Here is a 21,653-nt window from a genome sequence, read left to right as displayed (position 1 = left end):
TGTTACGTCCACTTGATATAACATATAAAGTGGATAGTTATAACATAAAGAACTCGTATGACGGCAATACAAGGATCACAATGATGAAAACACGACAGTACGATGATGAAAACGCGATAGTACGATGATGAAAACGCGAAAGTACGATGATGAAAACCCGACAGTACGATACTACGATGTTGAAACCGCGAAAGCACGAAACCACGATGATGAAAACGCGACAGTACGATGGTGCAATCACGATAATTTATCGCATTATTATAATCGTACTGTCGTATTATCGCGTTTTCGTTATCGTTATGTCGCGTTTCCATCATCGTACTGTCGCGTTTTCTTCATCGTACTTTGGTGTATCGCGTTTCAGATCAACACATTCACAGGTGATGGCCCTAACCGTATTCCATAACATAATGGCTGGTACGCTTATCCTTTAATTTCAATTTTATTTTCAAAAGCAGCATTGTTTACTGTCAAGCCTTGACAATGCAAAAAAAGACCACACAGGCAAATGGAATGTTTATTTTTCATATTGTAAGAATACGGTTATCGTCTGTGATATTGATTTGTTTAATTTATTCAAGGTTATTTTTTAAAACATTTCTTCCTGTTTTCATAATTTATGTTACCTTTTGTTACCTTTATTAGTCGGCGCCCAGAAGGGCGCCGACTATATTTGATATTACTTTAGAAATATTCCAACTTAAGGACTAGTTCATAAATTGCAGAACAATGGATTTCAATAGTTTCGACGTTGCATGATAAAATATAAAGTTTAGTATGTTTTATAAAACTTAACACTTTAATTGATAATGAAACCTTAGAATATAATAGCCGTACTTATCATTTTGAATTTTTTTATTGCAAATACCAACTCAATCATAACAACTCGGCCATCTCCGAGATAGATACAGGCCGAGGTGTTCCGATTGATATCAAAAATGAATGAAGGTTACACGGTACTATTACAATCTCCTTTATGTTTGTTAACCTTATACGCAGTAATCTCCCTTGGTGGCAACCAAAATGCCGAGTTTTGAAAAATTAACCTTGAGCTTAATTGTTTGTTTTGAAAATGTCATTCGAAAGAATGAACTCCAGATAATTCCCTCTTGATGTATAGTATTTTAATCCCCGCTCTATATACTCATATGAGTGAATTGTGTTACAAAACCTTACCGGTATACAAAATATAAAGCAAGGAATTCACATAACATGCCAGTACAAATAAAAGGTGAATTACATGCTATTGAAATCTATGTATTGGACCATTGACTCTTTTTCTTCCGAAGAAACGTATGTATATTTTTGTTATAATTTAGTTTGTACCTGAGGATTAAGTTGGAAAAATAAAACAGAATATCTATAACTCCGGGCTTAAACTATTGTAACGATATCATTAACTATCCCTTGAGCATATGTACACCCAACATAAACAAAAAAATATTATTGAAATAATAAACATCTTGGTTATCTGCACGCACGTTTTTCTTCTAATTTCATTGCGCCGACTTGATGCTATGCATCAACTTTTTTCTTGTTATCTTTAAGATATACTTTATACATAACATTTATTAATGAGATGCCCCTATAATTGTTTGGGTCTTGCTTGCAACCTGATTTAAAGATCGGAACAATAATATTTTCACTCCAAAAATCTGGAAATCACCTGTGTCTAGAATGCGGTTGAATAACATATTGAAAATCGGTGTTATACTAGGGATAGTGTTTTTATAGAATTCTGCCCCTATTCCATCTTTACCGTGTGATTTGCCTATTTTTAATTTCTTTAAACTTTTCTCTATCTCGTCATTTGAAATAGGACGATTTAAATGGTCGTTGACGGCAGCGGTCGCGTTTTGGAATACTATCAGAATTAATATTTTCAATCGGTACCTGATTTTGCTTGTGTTACCTTTTGTTACCTTTTGAATTAGTCATAGGAGTTTGAGCGTTAATATACTTCCTGGTTACTAACAATACTGTTCTGTTCAAAATGCGAGATCCATTTAACGGTATCAGTTTAAAATTGTCATTCAGAGACTAAATCTTCGAATATTCTAAATAATAGAAATTGTAGTGACACACCGAGCAGTAAACGAGAACCTTTTTGCTTTGTTATGAATATCATACTATTTCGAGCTTTACAAAACTCATTTAAAAATATAATGTAATTTTCAGCAGGCGGGTTGGAATTGAATAAGCGTTTGCATCTATATAACTTATCTCGACATCGTTTACAGCTAGTATTAAACCAGCCTAACTTTAATAACTTTTTTAAGGTTAGTAATTTTAGTAATTATAGAATTGCCGTCCATGAAGACGAAACGAAATATCAAATATAATATATGACATGTTATTTACACACGTCTTAACATAAATAGTATTTTATAGTAAATCATTTACTTACTTATCTAAGTGATTTTTGCTATAGTTTAAAACATCATACAATGAGTCCAGGTTACAATTTTCCCCATAAAATGTTATCGTTCACAGCATCTTCAGCAGCTTGGACATAGCGATCAGTTTAAACATTATACTGAAGGTGCGAATTCCTACCACAACTAGAATGTTCCATTGTTCTCTGCATCACTGGAATACGCATACTTGTCTACACCAGGTCAATAAACTTTTGGATAAATAGCATTAAAACAATTTTATGGTTCAAATTAATTTAAGTCTGAATAGTTTTATATCTTTGATCAAAACTCATACAGTAAGCAACAACACAAAAAGACGAAAGCGGTTTGTGGTTTAGAAAAGAAAAATACTTGAAGGCTGTATTAACATAGGGGTCTACCTAAAAAGTAATCAAAAAGTAATCATTTTTGTTTGTTTTATAAGCACTGAAATTACAATTGGTTGTCCGGTTAGCGCAGTGGTTAGCGCACTCGCTTTTCTCCAAGGCAACCCGGGTTCGATTTCCGGCCTGGGAGCATGTGAGTTTGGCAAGTGGTCACCAAGCTGGACAAGTGGGTTTTCTCCGGGTACTCCGGTTTTCCAAACATCACAAGACCACACCCTCGCGCAAAATCGTGCCAACGAAAATGACTCACTATAAGTTAGCATAATCGTTGTAAAATTGATAATGTTTAAACTAAATTAAAACTTTTATATGGGCGAAAATAGGTGAATGGGCAAGAGTTGAGTACAATATTTGACACAATATGTCGCGAGCAAAAAGACGCTTTTCTTCTTGCATCAGACAAAAACGAAAAAAAAAAACGATGGCATAATGAAATTGTACGTTATATATTCCTCTAAACAATCTTACACGGCGTATAGAATAGCAATACTAAATTAAAACGCATTTAGAAATTTGAACAGTATGGATTAAATATTTGTTGTTGCAGTTAAAAAAAACCCCGATATTGATGAACTTCACCAATATATGTCGAGCATTAAACAGATGATATTTGTGATTTTTGTTTTCAAATAAATTTGCTTAAACGGATCTATTCTTATTGTTACTGTCGGTTTAGTTTAAGTTGAATAAATTTGTTAAACAGACAACCTATTGAAAGCTTAATCATTATGAAATGCACTGTAAACCTTACCAAATTCCAAATAGTTAAGTGCGTCGTTGAACAAAAACACGAAAATCATAACGTGAACAAATATAGACAATGAAGGTTAATATCTTGTTTCAGATTTTCGGGATTATCATTTGCAGTTCTAGCTTAGTTGAAGGTAAAACATTTCAACAACTTATTTTAATGGTCATATTTTCCGAAAAATTGATAACAATGAGTTTGTTACTTTCAAGTCAATGAGAGAAATACCTAAAGTTTCTTTATGTCTTTATACGGGAAATCATTCGTTAGATGAATCGATTGTGTGTCGATGAAAACAACAGTTTATATCAATTTTAAATAAACCAGACCATTGAGCAAAACAAATGTTATGTGACGAAAAAGAATGCTTGGGGAAACTGTTTGTATATATGAGTACAGTTTGCAAATCAAAAGTTCTTACAATAACGCGGGTGTCGAAAGCAAATAGTTTGAATAACATTTAATAGATTTATATCGTTCTGGTACATATGTGTTGGTAAATTTGATTAATCGTAAATTTATTAAATCGTCTTACTAATTAAATTCTTATGATATATTTGACACATTATATGAGTACTATTTTAATCTAAAAAAACTTTCAGAATAATTCCTACAAAAGGTTGATATATAATCCTTCCAGAATAGTAAAATCCAAGATTATAGAAATGTTTTAGAATTAGTGAATAATGAATAAAAACTTTCACTTTTACCATATTGTTCCAGAGCATACATAACACATAATCAGTACCTTTCCTTCGACTTTAAACATTAAACCGGGTTTATGTTTAAACTCTTGGCTACTGAGCTTGTTTCTGTAGCTGTTCATAAAAATATTCTTAAAGAATCTTGTGCACTGTGCTGTTTGTGGAGTTTGTGCTGTTCTTCCATGTTTCTTGTTTGTGATTTTTTGCTTTTGTATTCTATGTCTTTGGCGATTACCCAGTGCCATTAAACCGGGTTTTTGTTTAAACTTTTTGCTACTGAGCTTGGTCTACTGATTACCTATCACGGGTTGATATTCAAAATCTGTTTGAAGTACCATGATAACATTTGAGGATTATTATTGACTCAGTATTTCGTGGTTTTTCAAAATATGAATGAAGAATCTTAACCGTTACTAAGAGCTTCTTTACAACCAAATATGCAAGATTGATTATATGTGGCAAATCGTAAAGAACTGTCGTGTATCGTTATGAAATCGTTTACTCAATGGCATTGTTCATGAAAGTATACAGAAAAAAACCCTTAACTCTATACCCGACAAAATATTAAAATAAAGCTATATATAAGATAAAACCAAAACTAGTCGAGTCATTCTCAATGTGTTTGCATATATCCATGTTTTTTTCCATTTTATATTCTGATTCCAATCCATAACTTGTACATTTTAGGGTTTTCCTACGCTGATGAAGTCAGAGATATCTTTAGGAGACATTTCAACAACGAAGATAATGAATGTTGGGAAAGGACAAACACAAATCAATACACGGATACCATCGGTATGGCAAAAGCCCTGGTCAACGTGTACACACAAGAATGTAAGAACTTCAATAATAAAAAATATGGATGGTCATTTTACAGAGTATTGAATGATAAACTTCGAGGTCGAACAAATGAGCCCATTTGGCTGGACACAGAAGATTTGCTCAATAGAGCATTGTCAGTGTTAGGCCTCCAAACGGGGAATACACTTTTCAGGGCTTGTCAGTGTAGCGATATTAAAAAAGGATACATCTTAATGAATTATGACTTCTGGAGTACATCATTGGACGCAAGCCAGACAACCCAGTTCCTAAGTAAAGACAAAATATTTTTCAAACTTACTGCTTCTCCAGCTGGCACATACATAGACAAATATTCAGCATTCCCTGAAAAAGAAGTTTTACTACAATCGAAAAGTCAATTATATGTTGAAGAATATATAACGGACACGCAGGAAATAGAAGCCAAAACAAATGAATTAAAACTACCAACGGATACGAAAATGAAGGCGTTTGCAGTCGTGACAGGCAATATTCCACCAAGCGTTTCCGGGTCGGCTCTTAACTCGGGCAAATGCGATTGCTCGGGTGGCACAACATCTGGTGCCTCGATGCCTACGAGCTTCTTAAGTGCCTTGTTTTTCATTGCATTAACACTAGTTTGGTGAATGAAAATAGCGTATCTTTGTAAATACAAAATATCGAATTTACGCTTTACCATTTTAGAAAAAACAAATGTTAAATGTGTGGAACGCTACGGATAGAAAAATAACAAATATATTAATGCTACTGAATCTAGTTATCATAGTGCTTTTAAACACTTCATGTGTTTTAATTGATGATATTTTTAGATGTTTGTATGGTTTTATTCCATTTTCATTGTTTTTTTGTTCTCGTGGTTTGTACAATGATTATTTCATGAACTAGAACTTTCACTCCGGCATAATTTCATCGTTTGCCTGTTATGTCTGCATCCGTTCGTTGTATTCTTGAAACTACCGTACTAGTTTTGATGTTGTGTTTTACTTTATGCTTTATTGTTTTCAAGTTGACGCTGATCCTGATGAGGGTCCTATTTCAAATTATTGATAAATTTTCGGATAAGTGTGAGAAAGTGGCCACATAAACTAGTTAAAGCCCATGTAGACTCGTGTTCAAGTGAACTCGAGTTTCACTGGTCAACCAAAGGTGGTAATTTCATCATTTATCGGTAAAGTTATGTTGATGCGTGTGTGGCCTGTTTGTGGTGTTTGTCAGTGTGTATGTGGTGAATGTATGTCTGTGTACGTTTAGGCCCTTGCCTCTGAACAAGGTTTGTATTACATTTTTTTTTTATTGTTTTCAAGTTTACGCTGACCCTGATGAGGCTTCCATTTCCAATGGTGTCACTATTGATAAATGTTGGGATAAGTGTGAGGCAATGGACACATAAACTAGTTAAAGCCCATGTAGACTCGTGTTCAAGTGCACTCGAGTTTCACTGGTCAACCAAAGGTGGTAATGCCATCATTTATCGGTAAAGTTATGTTGATGCATGTGTGATCTGTTTGCGGTGTTTGTAAGTGTGTATGTGGTATATGTACGTTTGTGTACCTAGTTCCGCGTCGTGAAGGTCCTTGCCTTTGATAGGGTTTGTATTATTTTTTAGAAGTTTTGACTACCGGCGTGTCCGTAGTTTTCATTGGCTTGTTTTTCGAAGTAGACCTATATTGATGTTCTACTAACTTCTCAAGGAATAATGCATGCTATCTTGGCAAAAAAAAAAACACTGAAAGAGTAGCTTTATCTATAAATGAAGAGATGTCCACCTAATAGACGAATTTTCTGGTCAGGAGCAAGTTTGCTCAAATAATTATTCAGATTGAACTTGGTTGCTATGCATTATGCTTTCATTCGCTTACTTGTATTGAGAACATTACTATTTTAATAATACGACAGAACTGTCATTGACTCAGACAACAAATATTTTGCACGTTCAATTTGAAATATAACGTAAATTACATGCAGTGAAAATTGTTTTGTCATACCTTCTTGTAATCTTAAGCAGAAAACTGTATTTTGGGTTGATTGATATCTAAAATTATTTTCAGTTAAATAATGAAAGTTTATTTCTCTACTAAATGCATTATCCTTTACTCAAATAAAAGAATCATGTGATTTTTATTTGTGAAAAAATTATAATTACTGATAATTTTGTTGGCAATGCATAATTGCTTGTAGTGTTTGTAATAAAAGTTTATACTCGGTTTGGCAGGTATTTGTTGAGCACCGGTAATATGTTTATTCTTTGTCTAATTGGCGGATATGGTTGAAGCACGATACTAGTTTAACCGAGTTTGTATGATCTTCAATGAGTTGTATTTTAAAATACGCATTTAAAAATACAGTCATTATGAAGAACGACCTCGCCAAGGGCGTTTGAGTTTTTTTTTTAAAAATACAAGGTTTCTCCCATGTAAAATCCAAAATAGTTTGCCACTGACAATGCATTGAATATGTGAAAGCTAAATTAACGATATTTTTCGGCAATGTCGTCTAGTTAGGTTTGTTAATGGCCAAAACGTGATCTAAATTGAAACTTCCTTGAGGTGTGACTAATCAGAAACGTCTCGTGCGCGGCTTGTCTTTGTCGATGTGTGTATATACTTAGATGCACGGACTTTATCAACTCTCAACCACCATCAAGTTTTTCTCGTTCATATTCTTTTATTCTTGAGTTTCTGATAAGTTTAAGAAGTATGCATGTTTTAAATAACTCCAGTCAAACACGTTTTCTTTTTGGAATTGCAAAAACTGAATATCCGTATAATTCCTTTAACGATTTTATAAATTCAATACATGTATGTACTCAACATAAAGAAATACAAAATGACAATATGATAATCGGACTGTGATGTTCAATTTGGTTTAGATGGGCCGTATCCCAGAGACTCGTAAGATGTCGAGCGTTTCAACGGTTTGTTTAGTAATTGTTTCATTTAGTACAGCATTGGCCGTTGTATCATGTTACTGCCAAGAAAGCATTTCAGTAGAGCCAGGAGCAGCAGGCGGTGTTCGAAGCCCTGAACTTTGCGATTGGTGTTGTACTGAGCTAGATCCAGGATAGGGTATAGTGGGTTGTTGAATTGTTTGTTTCATATGGTGGTTACTCCATTGCAATGGTTTACCCGGCAACACCCCCATTATCTTTAGGGGAAGATTTTTATTGTTCGTACTGATCAATGAAGTAGTTCATGGTTGGTACGGTCTGGGATCCACAGGGTCTTTTGGGCGGGTTGATGAAAGAACCATCTCAGTATAACTTGGTTCTCTGTCATAGACCGGGCAAAAAAACACATGAATATGGATGCTCTGTCTATAATTCCTGAACAGGGTTTTCTGAGTTAACTGATGTAGTCGGCGATGCAGTTTTATTGACATTCTCAGGTATCGCAGTAGAAACACCCTGATCAAGTTGATAACGGTTCAGGGGACTGGCGTGGTGGTTATGGGCTCGATGACACTTGTGGAGGTTGTTTCGTAGTTGGTTGGTAGGGCGGATAAGGCGTTTCGAGCAGATGATGCGGCTTCTCTGCGGAATACTACAGTACTTTGTAAATATTGAAACGAAAACTATGCTCTTCTATTTCATCAGTAGTGAGATTGTGTGGATTTTACTGTTTTTCTTTTTGTATTATTGTTTTCTTTACGACTAAGTGTTTGTTTGTCGAACGACTTTCAATTTTCGGCGGAAGGAACACATCGGTACTAGCTTGAAGAACTACTTGATGGTCCCGACTGCAATGTCGTCGATGATTTCTATAAACAAATCGCCTGTGGTTATTAACTGCAGAAGCTGTGCACGATCATTGAGTACTGGCAGAGCGATGTCGAAGGTATTCTGGTCCACATCAACGTTCCTGGTCGTCCCCATGGGCGCATAAGCTTAAACCGAAGAAGCATCAGTCAAAAATGTCATCTGGAGATACCTCGTCTGTGTTGTAACAGTCCGTACCTAGAGGAACTACAGTTATGGTTTCCGCTAAGAATGTGCCTGTGAAAACAAAATATTATAAATTGTAGATTTAATGCACAGACAATTTTGTGAAAATGAAACAAATAGGTCCAAACAATTCATGTTATTTAATAAATGCAGTCTGAAAATAGCGTTATTAAGCTGATAATCTCCTTTCAGATTTGTAAGCACGTTCCATAAATATTTAATATTATTTTTGCTTTCTGTGTAATTTCTTTCACGATACATTGTAATTGACATGTAATGTTTGATTTTCAATGCGTCTAACAGTAAAAGACCTACGTAACCCCTTGTTAAAATAATGCACAAGTCGCAGCATAAAGCATAGATATACAAACTGTTAACTAAAGACACATCAGTCGAAGTGCTTGGGGCAAAGGCAGATGCAGACATAGAAGTCCTGTTGACCGGCCATATCCCGCACGAAACACATACACTCCGGATGTTAGTTTCTGAAAATGCATGCTACTAGGTTTTATTCAGCAGTTAGGGGTAGGTCCACTTGTCTACCACATGTAGTTGATGTTCTGACATGAATTCATAACAGTGTTCTTTGTATGACTGTTTGAATAAGCCAAAAACTGTTCCATCCAATGTGTTGCAAATAGTGTGTACAGTGTGGGGGCTGAGATATAAGAGGAATATTTTTGCTATTGCTCTTTCAATAATTGCACATGTTTCTTTGGAAGAATGCCCTTAAAAATAAACAATATTGATCGTTTAGGACCACAGTGTTTCAAGAAATTTATTTTCAAAGTTGAATCCATGCAATGACTTGACTGTTGCTAGATTTCTGACTGGTTTTACCTATAACAGAGTTAGAGACACGTTCTGTAATAACCCTCACAGGACAAAGCTCAAAGTTTAGACCCGTTTCATCACAGTTCCATACATGGTTTTCACTGATATAAAGGTCTGAAATCCCCTCCATGTCATTAAAATAGTAATGAACTACATTTGAATTCAATGTTCTTGCTCCCAAAATTGATATCTGCTTTGGTTTCCTAAGTGTCATCGCATGGTGCCGGCGCTTCACCCCCTCCCACCAATCTGCCTTGAAATTTGAGTAAAAGGTTTTGATTTTAATGCAGTGGCACATAATATTTGTTCTGGCTAGTATATGTTTCAGGCACCCCTTTTTACTGATTCAACAATTTTGTCCTCAATTTTAGTTGGAATTGTGGGATGTCTTCCATGCACCACCAGTTCCTTAATATCAAACCGGCCCGAAATTCGATTACCAATGATACTTCTTAGTAAGCTGTACATTGCGGATGTCGTATCGAGTCAACTGCTTCGACAGCCTTAACAGCATTCTAAAAATGCTGCTTATTTTATTGCAGTTTCTTCCCTAGTTTCAATGGGGCACGGTGCATAGCTGAAAGCCAAATGATAAAAACGGTGATGATGATAGGAAAACGGATGGATGATGGCAACGATTATTTTACTTAACGAACTTTAAGGAATGAAATAAAACAATTTATTCACGGGACAGTTAAGCATTTGGTTAGAAATATTTAGACGTACAGGGTTTGAAATAAACTAAAGCATAACGAACAAAACTGAATCGACGATGGCAATTTACCCCCCCCCCCCCTCCAAAAAAAAAAAAAACCAACAACAAAAAAACAAAAAAAACATTTCAAGTTTATTTGTAATCCACACTGGCTAAGGTCACAAATCCGAACACTTTTGGAAGTTTTTTTTACAATTATCTTGTGGAGATTTTGTTGTAGTAAGTTAAATATCGCGTGAAACATCTTTGGTTAATGTGACAGGATCTGTCAACGTACAGATTCACGATCTTATCAATTTTATGTCGAAAATCGTTCATTTTATGGACAGTTAATCACCCGTCAATTTGTGCTATTCAGAGAAAAAATACCGAAAACTTGAGATGCGAAAATGCATGGTCATATAGTTATAAAAAACTATGATTAATATGTATACTATATTAAATAAACACTTAACTGCAAAGTTATTTATTATTTCCGCTGTTTTTCAAAACATGCTATTTAAATGTAAAGCGTGATTTCTTTTTATAAATATCTTGAATGTAGGTCAACATTACTGTAACTGTAAGACCTTAAAGATGCGCTTGCGCCCTCTGACGTCATTCCCCCGTGTGTTACATTTTGATTTTTAAGCGTAATAGAACATTGATTGGCATTTTTAGAAAAATACTCAACGAAACACGATGAAACTTTGTAAGTGTGACCAAGGCAAGCCGCTTTATTGATCTAGATCATCGAATACTCGATCACCGTAAACAAACGCGTGTTTTAACAGGTGTTCGGGATTTGTGCCCTGTTCGGCAATGCACCGTCAACTAGTAGTCATTTTAAATATTCTGTAGATCTTCTCTAGATCTTCAGTTCTGCTATCGGAAAACCAATGCTAACGTTTGGTCCCTTTCTCTCACTGATTTTTTGAGCGCACATTTTGCTCTTAAATAGCAGTTTAATGAAACGTAAATTTCATCTTAGAGTTGTTTGGTAACGTTGGCATCGTCTCTTCATGTGTAGGCTAAATTCTTGATTAGAATTTTCTCTTGGAATATGGCAACTGCATGTGCATCAAAAACATTTGACCCTGTTCTACAATAAAACCCGGACCGATTTTTAATTGTTTTCCATACCAATAGTGCATTTCCACATCGTATAAATTTCTTATAATGACGTTCTTCATTATGACAAGAAGAGTAGTTGTCTTGCAATTCATCTCCCTAAAATCTATTTAATATTGAGATATCAGTAAAAAGGTAATTCATGCATTCAGCTTGGGTGACTGCAATTTCTGTTGGATAATAGTGAAATTGAGATTTAAGTATGTATTTAAAAATAGATAGGCCCTAACTATGACATTTTGTGTAGAATGGCGGCCGAATGATCATCGCTGTGATCTATAATCATCGCCTTCGTAATTATAAATGCTTATTGTAATAATCGTGTATAACAGATTATATTGGTTATATTAGGTAACGCTATACTGTTAAGTTTTGTTATGTTTTATTATCATTCTACAATGTATGATTATATTATTATGTTATTTTTATGAAGCAAACACAAACATGTCACTATATTTCAAGTTTATTTGGTAAAAAATGTAAATCTATAGCAAAATTTAACTGAGCAGCTCATATACTTTTAGTAGTCCGACTTTTAAGAACGTATCAATACCGATCGTTATACTTCGAACACTTCGATTGTCCTGAATTATTCATTTATTTTCCCGATATTTTGCCACACGATAACATATATTTTAACATTTTGAGATAGTATGGCATTTATGTAATCATAACAAGTCGGATATCATTTCAAAAAAAGCGTGAAAAAAGAATCCGTAACGGTTCGAAAAGAGCCGCTTTTGCAAGTTGAATTGACTGAAAGAAAGTGTGTATTGCGCAATTGATTACTGTGTATACGTAAACGTGCCAAATAACAGGACAGTAATGAAATTGGATATGATAAAATATTTAAAAATGATTGTTAAAAAATGCTTAGTTTTTGAGGGATATTCAGTTGTTTGCTGCTTTTGCACATTCTTAGAAATCTGGGCATCAAAATAAATAAACTTTCTACAGCAACGCCTTAAAGTTTAAATTGCTCTTCACAAGCAATAGTTTAATTACGTATGCTGAATTGTTTAATTTTTTTAACAGACATTGAGCCATCTAAAATTGCTTGAAAATTGTCAGGGTTAATAAGTCTTCATTTGATATAAAGTAAACCAGTTTATCAAAATGTTACTTTCTTCCTCAAGAGTCGTCTTGATAAAATCAGGATATTTATCACACACAGAAAGAGTATTGTCATCTGCATAATTATACAAGGCGGCCTTATTGATAAAGTAAAAGATGTCATTGAGAAAGTTGTTGAAGATAAGAGACCCTTATATAGATTATTATGGTAAGCCTTTCTGGATGGAGGCCTACTCACTAGTACTTTGACCAAGTTTGACCCGTTTTATTTCAGTTTACATGCTTGGGCTGAGAGACAATATTATGCATTAAGCTTTTTTAAGATGAGATCAATTGGCAGGTAGTAGAATGCGTTTAAGGGATCCATTAGAACATATTTGTTCTCATTTTCCAGTCTTTAACACGCCTAAACAGGATAGTTAAACATACATATGTTGTTCTGAAAGCTGCCAAGAAAGGATCTATTCTAGTTGGATTTAATCTGTCTGTTAAATATGTTTTCCAATATCTTTATCGGTGATCGAGATGAAATAAAGATCAGCTGGAATTGGGAATTTCCCAATTAACATGAACCCTAGGTACCGTAATCCTATTTACAACATTTATATGAAAAACTACAGAAACAAGTACAGAAGTCGAAAGTTTAAACATAAACCCCGTTTCATGGCACAGGGTCAACGCCAAGAACATATAACATAAAATCAAACAATCACAAACCAGAAACATCTTATCCCAACAACCCGAATAAAGTGAAAACGTAAATGGTAATTTTTATCAAAGTATGCATTAGCTTGAGGAAACTTAATAATAATACAAATAATAATAAACCAATAGGTAAACGCCAAGTACTTCTATAATTAGGGATCCCGACTCTAATACCTCAACGCTTCAAAACAAGGAAATTGCAAGATAATTAAGACTAATGAACTCAGTATTCGATGACCTGCAAAACATCAGGCGATGCTTCATTGCCTGATGTTACAATTGACAAATACTTTACCCAGTGCAATAGCAATATGCACATTTTCTGTTTCATGACATACTAGAACGACAGGATTTACCGTAGCTTGCTGCTCGATAACTCTTTTTACAGCTTTGCCAAAAACATCAGCAAGTTAACATTTTTCTTGAAACTCAATTTTCCTGACCATATTCCGATCGCCTGACCAAATATTGTTTTCCCTAATGCTGCTGTTATAATATACGAGGACTAGAAAGTAGTGAGACTAGACTTACAGTAGCATTATATATGCGATAGCATAGACAAGGTGGCGTCTAAACGGGGGAGGTACCACTCATAATTAATAGCTTCCGGTTGGAACTACACATTGGATACCTCAGATTAAAAACTGCATGCAAATTTTCTTAAATTGGAACGATGAAATTGTGAAGAGCCACAATGGTGTCCGATATCGTCATTTAATGACCTGGTCTCTTGTTTCGGTGACCGTTCCAAGGCAGTTACCCAAACCTTTATTGATAAACATATGTTGATGCATGCATGACGATTCTGTTTTGTTTGTACGTCGTGTTTCTCTATTAGGCCTTAGCCTTGTGCCTTTAATCAGGGTCTTTGGTAGAACCTTGGGTAATGGGCTTGTCCTAGTACGTCACAGTGTACCTTCCCTGAAATCCAAATATTTCTACCAAAACCGTACCACAGGATAAAATCTTGTTTCCATAGCACTTATTTCATGTAAGGTATATTGTCCGGTTTGTGCAGTAGTTAACAAACTCGCTTCGCATTAAGGCGTTATGGGTTTGAGTCCCGGCCTGGCCTAAGTGTGTTTGGTATGTGGTCACTAAGCCAGACGAGTGAGTTTCTCTAGGATACTCCGGGTTTTCCCCAAAACACAAGACCATACTGATAAACCCCGGCATGCGTCGCTCCATACTGCATTTATCTTTATTAAGGTAAACTATATGTAATTCATACTTACCTTTGTCTATTCAAGGAAAGATATTTTGAAGTTTTCAAACCTTGGCATTTTAGGCCAGTGCTTAGCGCCATCCTGATATTACAGACGGGCTAGCCCTGTGTCAATCATGCCAAGATCATTAATAGTCACTAAGTGCTGTTAGCAATGTAATCCTGGATAAAGTCCATTTTTCTTAAGCATTGCTCATGCAAAATATTTAATAAGTACCAAGTTATTCCGTAAATTATGAATGTACAGGTTTAACTTTATTTGCATAACATGTACTGATCTCAAACCTGTTGTCTTATGGCACTTACACAGCAAAACGAAATAACTCTTGTCGGGAATTTCACAAAGTTCACATATTTTCTTTGTAATTCAGCGTGTACACCGCCATTTTACCTTTGAATCTTAGGTTATCCTGAGATAGTTTTTGACCTTTCAAGATTTCAAAACTTGACAGGTTATTCTTACTTGAGCGTTTGAATCATGTCGTTTCACAAGGTGATAATGTCTCTTAGTTAATAATCCATTATTCACATGAAATGCATTGATAATTTATTGTTGTAATCCAGTGTGATGTTTTAAATCCTTTTTCGGAAACTTCACGGTCATTTGACAGTTCGTCCGCCATCTTGAATATTTTACAATGGCTGTCAGCCAATCGGGTCATTTGACCCGATTCTGGGTCATTTTCGGTCTGGTCAATTTGGGTCAGGTCATTTGACCGAGATTTTCGGGTCATTTAACCATAGGAGTATATAAGGCCGTGAATTTTCAGTCTCAGGACAGTCGAATTTGGATCATTGAACAAGCTGCCTGCATATTATTCTTAAAAGGTTAAAATCAACCTGAATATTTAAATATACAATAAATAAGTAAATAAACTACTTACAAGTAATAAATTAACAGGCATCGATTTTATATTGAGTTTGTAAACAACTTTATACTGATCATACTATTTTACTGTCTTACTTCGACGTGCTGTGCCAACGTTCATATAAGCCAACGCGTTTTGCTGTGTACGGTGCCGCTGATTACTACCGTATATTATATCAGATGTTTGATGTCTTGATGCATATATTTATTTGCTCCAAAAATAAAACGTAAAACGTTCATTGCGTCGTCATTTTGGCTAGGTAGTAACATTTATTGCTTCAAATACTTGGTCACCCTAAAAGGGACAGTTGATAGCATTGACGGACCACGGGGCTGGGTCGTAACTTCTATTGCTTCAAATACTTGGTCACCCTAAAAGGGACAGTTGATAGCGTCGACGGACCACAGGGCTGGGTCGTAACTTCTATTGCTTCAAATACTTGGTCACCCTAAAAGGGACAGTTGATAGCGTCGACGGACCACAGGGCTAGGTCGTAACAATACCCTCGTTTTAGATTGTGCCATCGAGATTTATTAAAGAGACACTCATATTCAAAATTAATACATACACATGAATTACAAACACAAATTTTGAGTGATAAACCATTAACTACTTAATAAATAATGCATTTATGTTAAATACTAATGACTGATAACATGATTGTAACCGTGTATTTAATAGCTGAAAACGCAAACAATATTAAATGATTGGTGAGTGCTGAAAGATTTACTGTGTTCTACAATCGTCTCATAAGGTAGAAATACCGTGTTTTCTGCACCGCATTTTCAAATGAAACTCGATATCCTTCATAAGACAGTGTTTTCGACATTTATTTATCCTTTTAAGTATATTAAAACAATTGTATTAATTGTGGTAAATATTATTTTTGAGTAAGAGTGCATCTTAAATATAATGTTGTTGTAATAACTTTGGAAAAACGTTTAAACTAATTCTTATATAGTCATAATAAAAAAAATATTGTTTGCTCCTGCTAACGTTTTTGCGAATTGATGTATTTGTAATTTTACAAGCATTGGTTTCCTGTTTCTCTCGCACAGAGTTTTGGCCATACTACGAGTATAAAGCGCAATATCGTTAGAATCGCAGCTAGAGAATTGATCGAAGTTGTATACTGTCCTGGCGTCAATATTGATTTCGGTGGCTCGGTTAAAGGTCCGGGTGGTATGTTATTTGTAAACACCTGGAATGGAACGTCAAACAAGCAAGCATTAAATTGATTAAAAGACCAAATGTTTTGAGATTTCGGCTAGCAGAGACTGTAACCCGGTCTAAATCAACTAGTGTTTTTTATACGGTAGCCCCAATATCACTAGAGAAGGTGTCTGTGTATACCCTGGAGTTCTTGTTATCGTCTGGGTAAGTTAATGATTGTTTTCTGTTGGCCCTCGTCCCATCAGAGGAACGCGAAGCGTCAGTTTCACATAGTTGCAGGAATTTCAGGGTCCATTGTTTTGATGGGTCATTTTTTGCGATATCAGATAATTGCTTTGATTGTTAATGTGAACAGAATTGCAAAATCTTGCTCCTAGAGGATCAGATTGAAAGCGACGAAGCTCCATACCCAGTGTCGCAAGAAATGTTGATAAAGTTGACAGGTCTTCCACGTAAAGCAATGCAACCGAAATTGCCACAGCTATCATAATACAACAGTTTTTTTTATATCGCTGCACAGGCAGATGTCGAACCAAAACGAAAAAAAACAAAACGCTATTGACATGTTTTGGACTATTGTTTTGTTCATGGTCTTTACAGGGTGATTAGACGCAGCCCGTCTATAGAGATACATGTTTACAGTTTCCAATGGACAAGTGTCTATTTATATTTTTTTACATTGTAAGAAAAGTGAATACTTATCAGTAACACATTTATTTAAACTGTCCTTATACTATATTGTACAGGAACCATATTGATTTCCGTGAATAGATTAAACATTGAAACAAGACATGTTTTATAAGGAATTTTAGCCAGAAAGCTATAAAGAAAAACAACAACAAACTAATTCGTTTCTTTTTTAATTGAGACCGCTCGCTGGTCAGACGTAGTGGTTATTGCCCTTTGCCAAGGTCGAGCACTGTACGTGAAAAATAAATTGTAACATATTCGCGGGCACACCTTTCGAAAATTTTAACGATACGGAACACAGGATACAAGATTCGGGCTTATACGTTAATGCTCAGGTTATTAACATAGGCAGACATTTATAAACTCAAAGAAGGCGATAACGCACCGGATATCCACTTTACGTGTATGGAACATTTTCCACATATATCCTTAAATGTCTGACATACATTAAATGCGAAACTAGTTATTGGCTGTCATTCGAGTTGAAGTGTATATATATTTTATCTAATCTTAACATGTTTCTGACCCCATGGCACTGATTTGATATGTTTTATCGGGGTATATCAATTCTTGTCATCCCTTCTTATTTCCATCATTTATTTGAACGTTTAAACTTATGTTTACCTTCATTCGAATTGTGACACTTATTTAGCACCGCCTTTGACATCTTTGGCCTCAAGGTAAATTTAAAATTTGTTTGCTGATGGCGTAATACAAGCACTCGGACTAGTGGATATTTTGTCAGGTATTTGTTTGACATCGGCATTGAGTTTCATTCTTTGTCTGACTGACGATTAGGGTAAACATATACTACTCTGATATTTGATATCAACTGCAAAACAATTGCCTCAATTCATGCTTAAAAGACATTTTAACAGCCTTGACAATGCCTCTTGACGATAATCCCATGATTTAAATGACAAATAAAATACGTTGAATGACTTAAATGTTTATACTCAACAATGTGACGACTTCAATGGCTATTGCGATCAGTACTTTTATACAGATATTAAAATTAAAGTTTGGAAGTGAACCAACTGAACAAATCTGGCTACAGCGGGTAAAATACCGAACAAAGCATTATAATTGAAACACGGTCTCAGGTGTATACAGCTTGTCCCTGTTACAACTTTAAACATTGGTATGTTTCACCTCTTAAGGGCTGCTGGAGTAACTCAGTACTCGCAAGCGAAGCCAACGAGATTCTCGATGAAAGCAATATTATGTTCAAGATATTAAATGCCCCACGTGGAATAAACGTTTAGAACTATTCTAGTACGATTTGTATGTTAAAGAGTATACCAAAAACCAGGCTGGCAAAACTTGGGAAAAAATGGGTCTTCGGGTTTACAACATTGGACATCGATGAAGGTGTTTTCTGTCGTGACAGGTGATATCGCAGACGTGTGAATGTTCAGAAATTGTGGCATCTACAGTCATAATGCAAACAGTATACTTTAGTGTCTTACTTTTACTTGCATTTGCTTTTTTGTATCGTGAAATCGAAAAAGAGGACACGTATACTAAAGCAGGATAAGATTTGCTTAATATTCATCCACTCATCACATTTTTATTGCTACTTATATACAACCTATCTATGTTTTGTAGTATGTGGCATGTTGAATACATATGCACTTAAAAATCTGTTTATCTTCTATTTTCTATGTACTTAATTGGTACTCGTCGAATAAAATTCAAAGGCCTGATTCATAAAACTGTATTTTTTCTTAAGAAAACTGGCTGATCTTAATTAGGATATTGAATTATCAAAGTTCTTTTCAAACAATTTCTACGAAGTTGATTATTCTCAACATAAAACATTTGTAGGATTTACTGAGGGAAGTTGACAATCTTGACAAGAAAACATTGTCCTAGTGCATACCGTATTTCCGAACCTTAGTCTTTGATATGTTTGAGTCAGTACGAAGTCATGAATTTGATAACGACATGAGTACTTAACTCGATGTTTACGTTGATATTTCTTTTCAAACGTTTTGTACGTTAGTACTTACGCTAGGATGGACACATTAACATTTTGATGCAATGTTTCAAACTGCAAAATTCTTTCTATTTATTGAATTTGGAGATAAATCCACAGTTTAATTTTTGCCTATCCGCTTTTGCGTATTTCTTTAGTCATTCTTTAACGTCAGCAAATGTGCCGATCATTGAAATACTGAACGGGTGTAACTAGTCCAAATACTGGTAAGAGACCGTTTGGTCGTACCAATTATTCGCCCATCTTGTAAATCCCTTGTTTAGTAAGTTCATTATGATTGTTTTTTCATTCAATTAAGAATTGTATTCAAATTAGGAATTGGTTTTCTCCCTGAAAACCAGCAATTTATCAGCAATATTGATAATGCACCACGTTGCACTATTTTTCTTAGAACGAGATAAACTATATTTTTTATCGCTTAACAACATGGAAAATATTACACCTCAACATTTAAAAACAGGGCAACATTATGTAGAAAGAAATACAACAGTTTATTGTGAGTCGGGATTTATTTTAACCTTTTTTATTTAAACAGTTACAATATTCTAAAGCGGGTGAATTACTGGCACACACCAATGTCATTTTAGTGCATTTTATAGTGTATATATGGAACATTAATTTGATCTTAAAATAATCCAGCGTTTTCGTAATGGTTTTATGATCAGGGGCCTAATCCCTTTCCATGTAAAACTGCATTTAAAATTATTTATAGTTCTCGAGTAATTAAAAGAAAAAGCATAGAACACAAAGGAATAAAAATTGATAAAGAATGAATGCAAACAGACTGAATACTGTTATAACTGTACTTAAATTCAATAAGTGGCAATTATTCACATTCCAATGATAAATGTGGATCACACATTTAGATACCGTTCTGAAATGCATGGTATGGAAGAGGAGGAAAGAAAGCGGATGGGCACGAAACCTAGTCCTACTCCCCAATGCTCTGTCATTAAGACCGATACTGTATGATACAGTTCTGTTAATGACATTATAACATGGCTTTTCAAACAGGTTTCTTTTACACTTCAATATCTTTGTTACGTGTATATAAACCACACAAAAAACAACTTGAATCAGATAATTAGATCCTAAAAGAATTTTTAAATAAATACATCTTGACACAATGAAATATTGTTGAAAAAGTTGCACGGAATGCATTGTCTTGCAAATATCAGTGTATGGAATTAATCGTAGTATGTATTTTTCTAGCTTTTGACAAAATCAAATGCCTTACCTAAATTGCTTTATTTTAGAGGACAATGGAAACATATTTTAAATGCCCTCACCTCCAGTAAATAGTTGTATTCGGAGACATTTCATAAGTTTCGAGTATATTTTGAGGGTGCTACATGCAGTAAGTTTGCAATGTCTTAGTTATTATTTTGAACGTATAGAATCTGCTTTGTGAGACGATTCATTGTTATATTCATTGATATAGGAATTGTAGGCGTGCGTTTGTGTGTGTTTGTAACCGTCTCACCTTTTTGTCGGGAGCATTTCTCCGTAACCGTTCAGGGCATTGCATTAAATCTTTGATGATTGATGCTTGTTTTGAAAAAAAAAGCGCAGAACGCAAGAACCATAATACTATCTCCCTTAATTACAAATTGATTGCTCTTTGTTTAATTTTATCAATGAAAATTGACCGGTGCATAACTCAAAGTCTTTACGAATTGGTTTCAGACTTAGATAAATCACATGAAGGGGTATTGCAGTGGACAGGAACCATCACTCTGTGTTTTTGATAAGTGCCGTTTTTTCATTTAAATAATTAATTTTAGTATATTTGTATACATGTAATCAGGGCATAACTGCACGAGTCTTTGAGGTAATGACTTCAACCATCAAAATAAACAGATGTGTTACATTGAAAAGTGCAGTACAGTGACTGATACCTGATGGCATTGTTTTCATATATGATGAGTATGATGATGATGATGATGATGATGATGATGAGTGATGATGATAATGGTTTTAAAACTTAACTGACACGGCGGCTATTTTCAGAATGCCATTTGAGAAAGCTGCTATTACATCAGGGTAGAGTTTACTCCAATGGTAACTGTTTTTCTATGCAGCGGTTATATCTTTAGGTCCTTTTTAATACATAATACATTCATATTTTTAACAAGTAAATTAAAATATGTTTGATTACTGCAACCATGTATTCGATATTGAACAGGCAATTTTTGTTAAAAGACAGTATAAATAATCACCATCACCATCATCCACTGCCCACAAT

General features: G+C 34.8%; 1 protein-coding gene across 1 annotated transcript; it reads left to right on the top strand.

Moving 5' to 3' along the window:
• Positions 1 to 3,552: 3,552 nt before the first annotated feature.
• LOC128205049 (uncharacterized) lies at positions 3,553 to 7,278 on the top strand. The gene is made up of 2 exons (XM_052906452.1): positions 3,553 to 3,687; positions 4,943 to 7,278. Exons 1-2 carry the CDS (start codon positions 3,624 to 3,626, stop codon positions 5,698 to 5,700), a joined length of 822 nt encoding a protein of 273 aa, XP_052762412.1. The 5' UTR covers positions 3,553 to 3,623; the 3' UTR covers positions 5,701 to 7,278.
• The last annotated feature ends 14,375 nt before the right edge of the window (positions 7,279 to 21,653 follow it).

This window comes from Mya arenaria, chromosome 10, assembly GCF_026914265.1.
Source record: "Mya arenaria isolate MELC-2E11 chromosome 10, ASM2691426v1".
NCBI classification, from domain to species: Eukaryota; Metazoa; Mollusca; class Bivalvia; order Myida; family Myidae; genus Mya; species Mya arenaria.
This window is presented reverse-complemented; position numbering and strand designations above follow the sequence as displayed.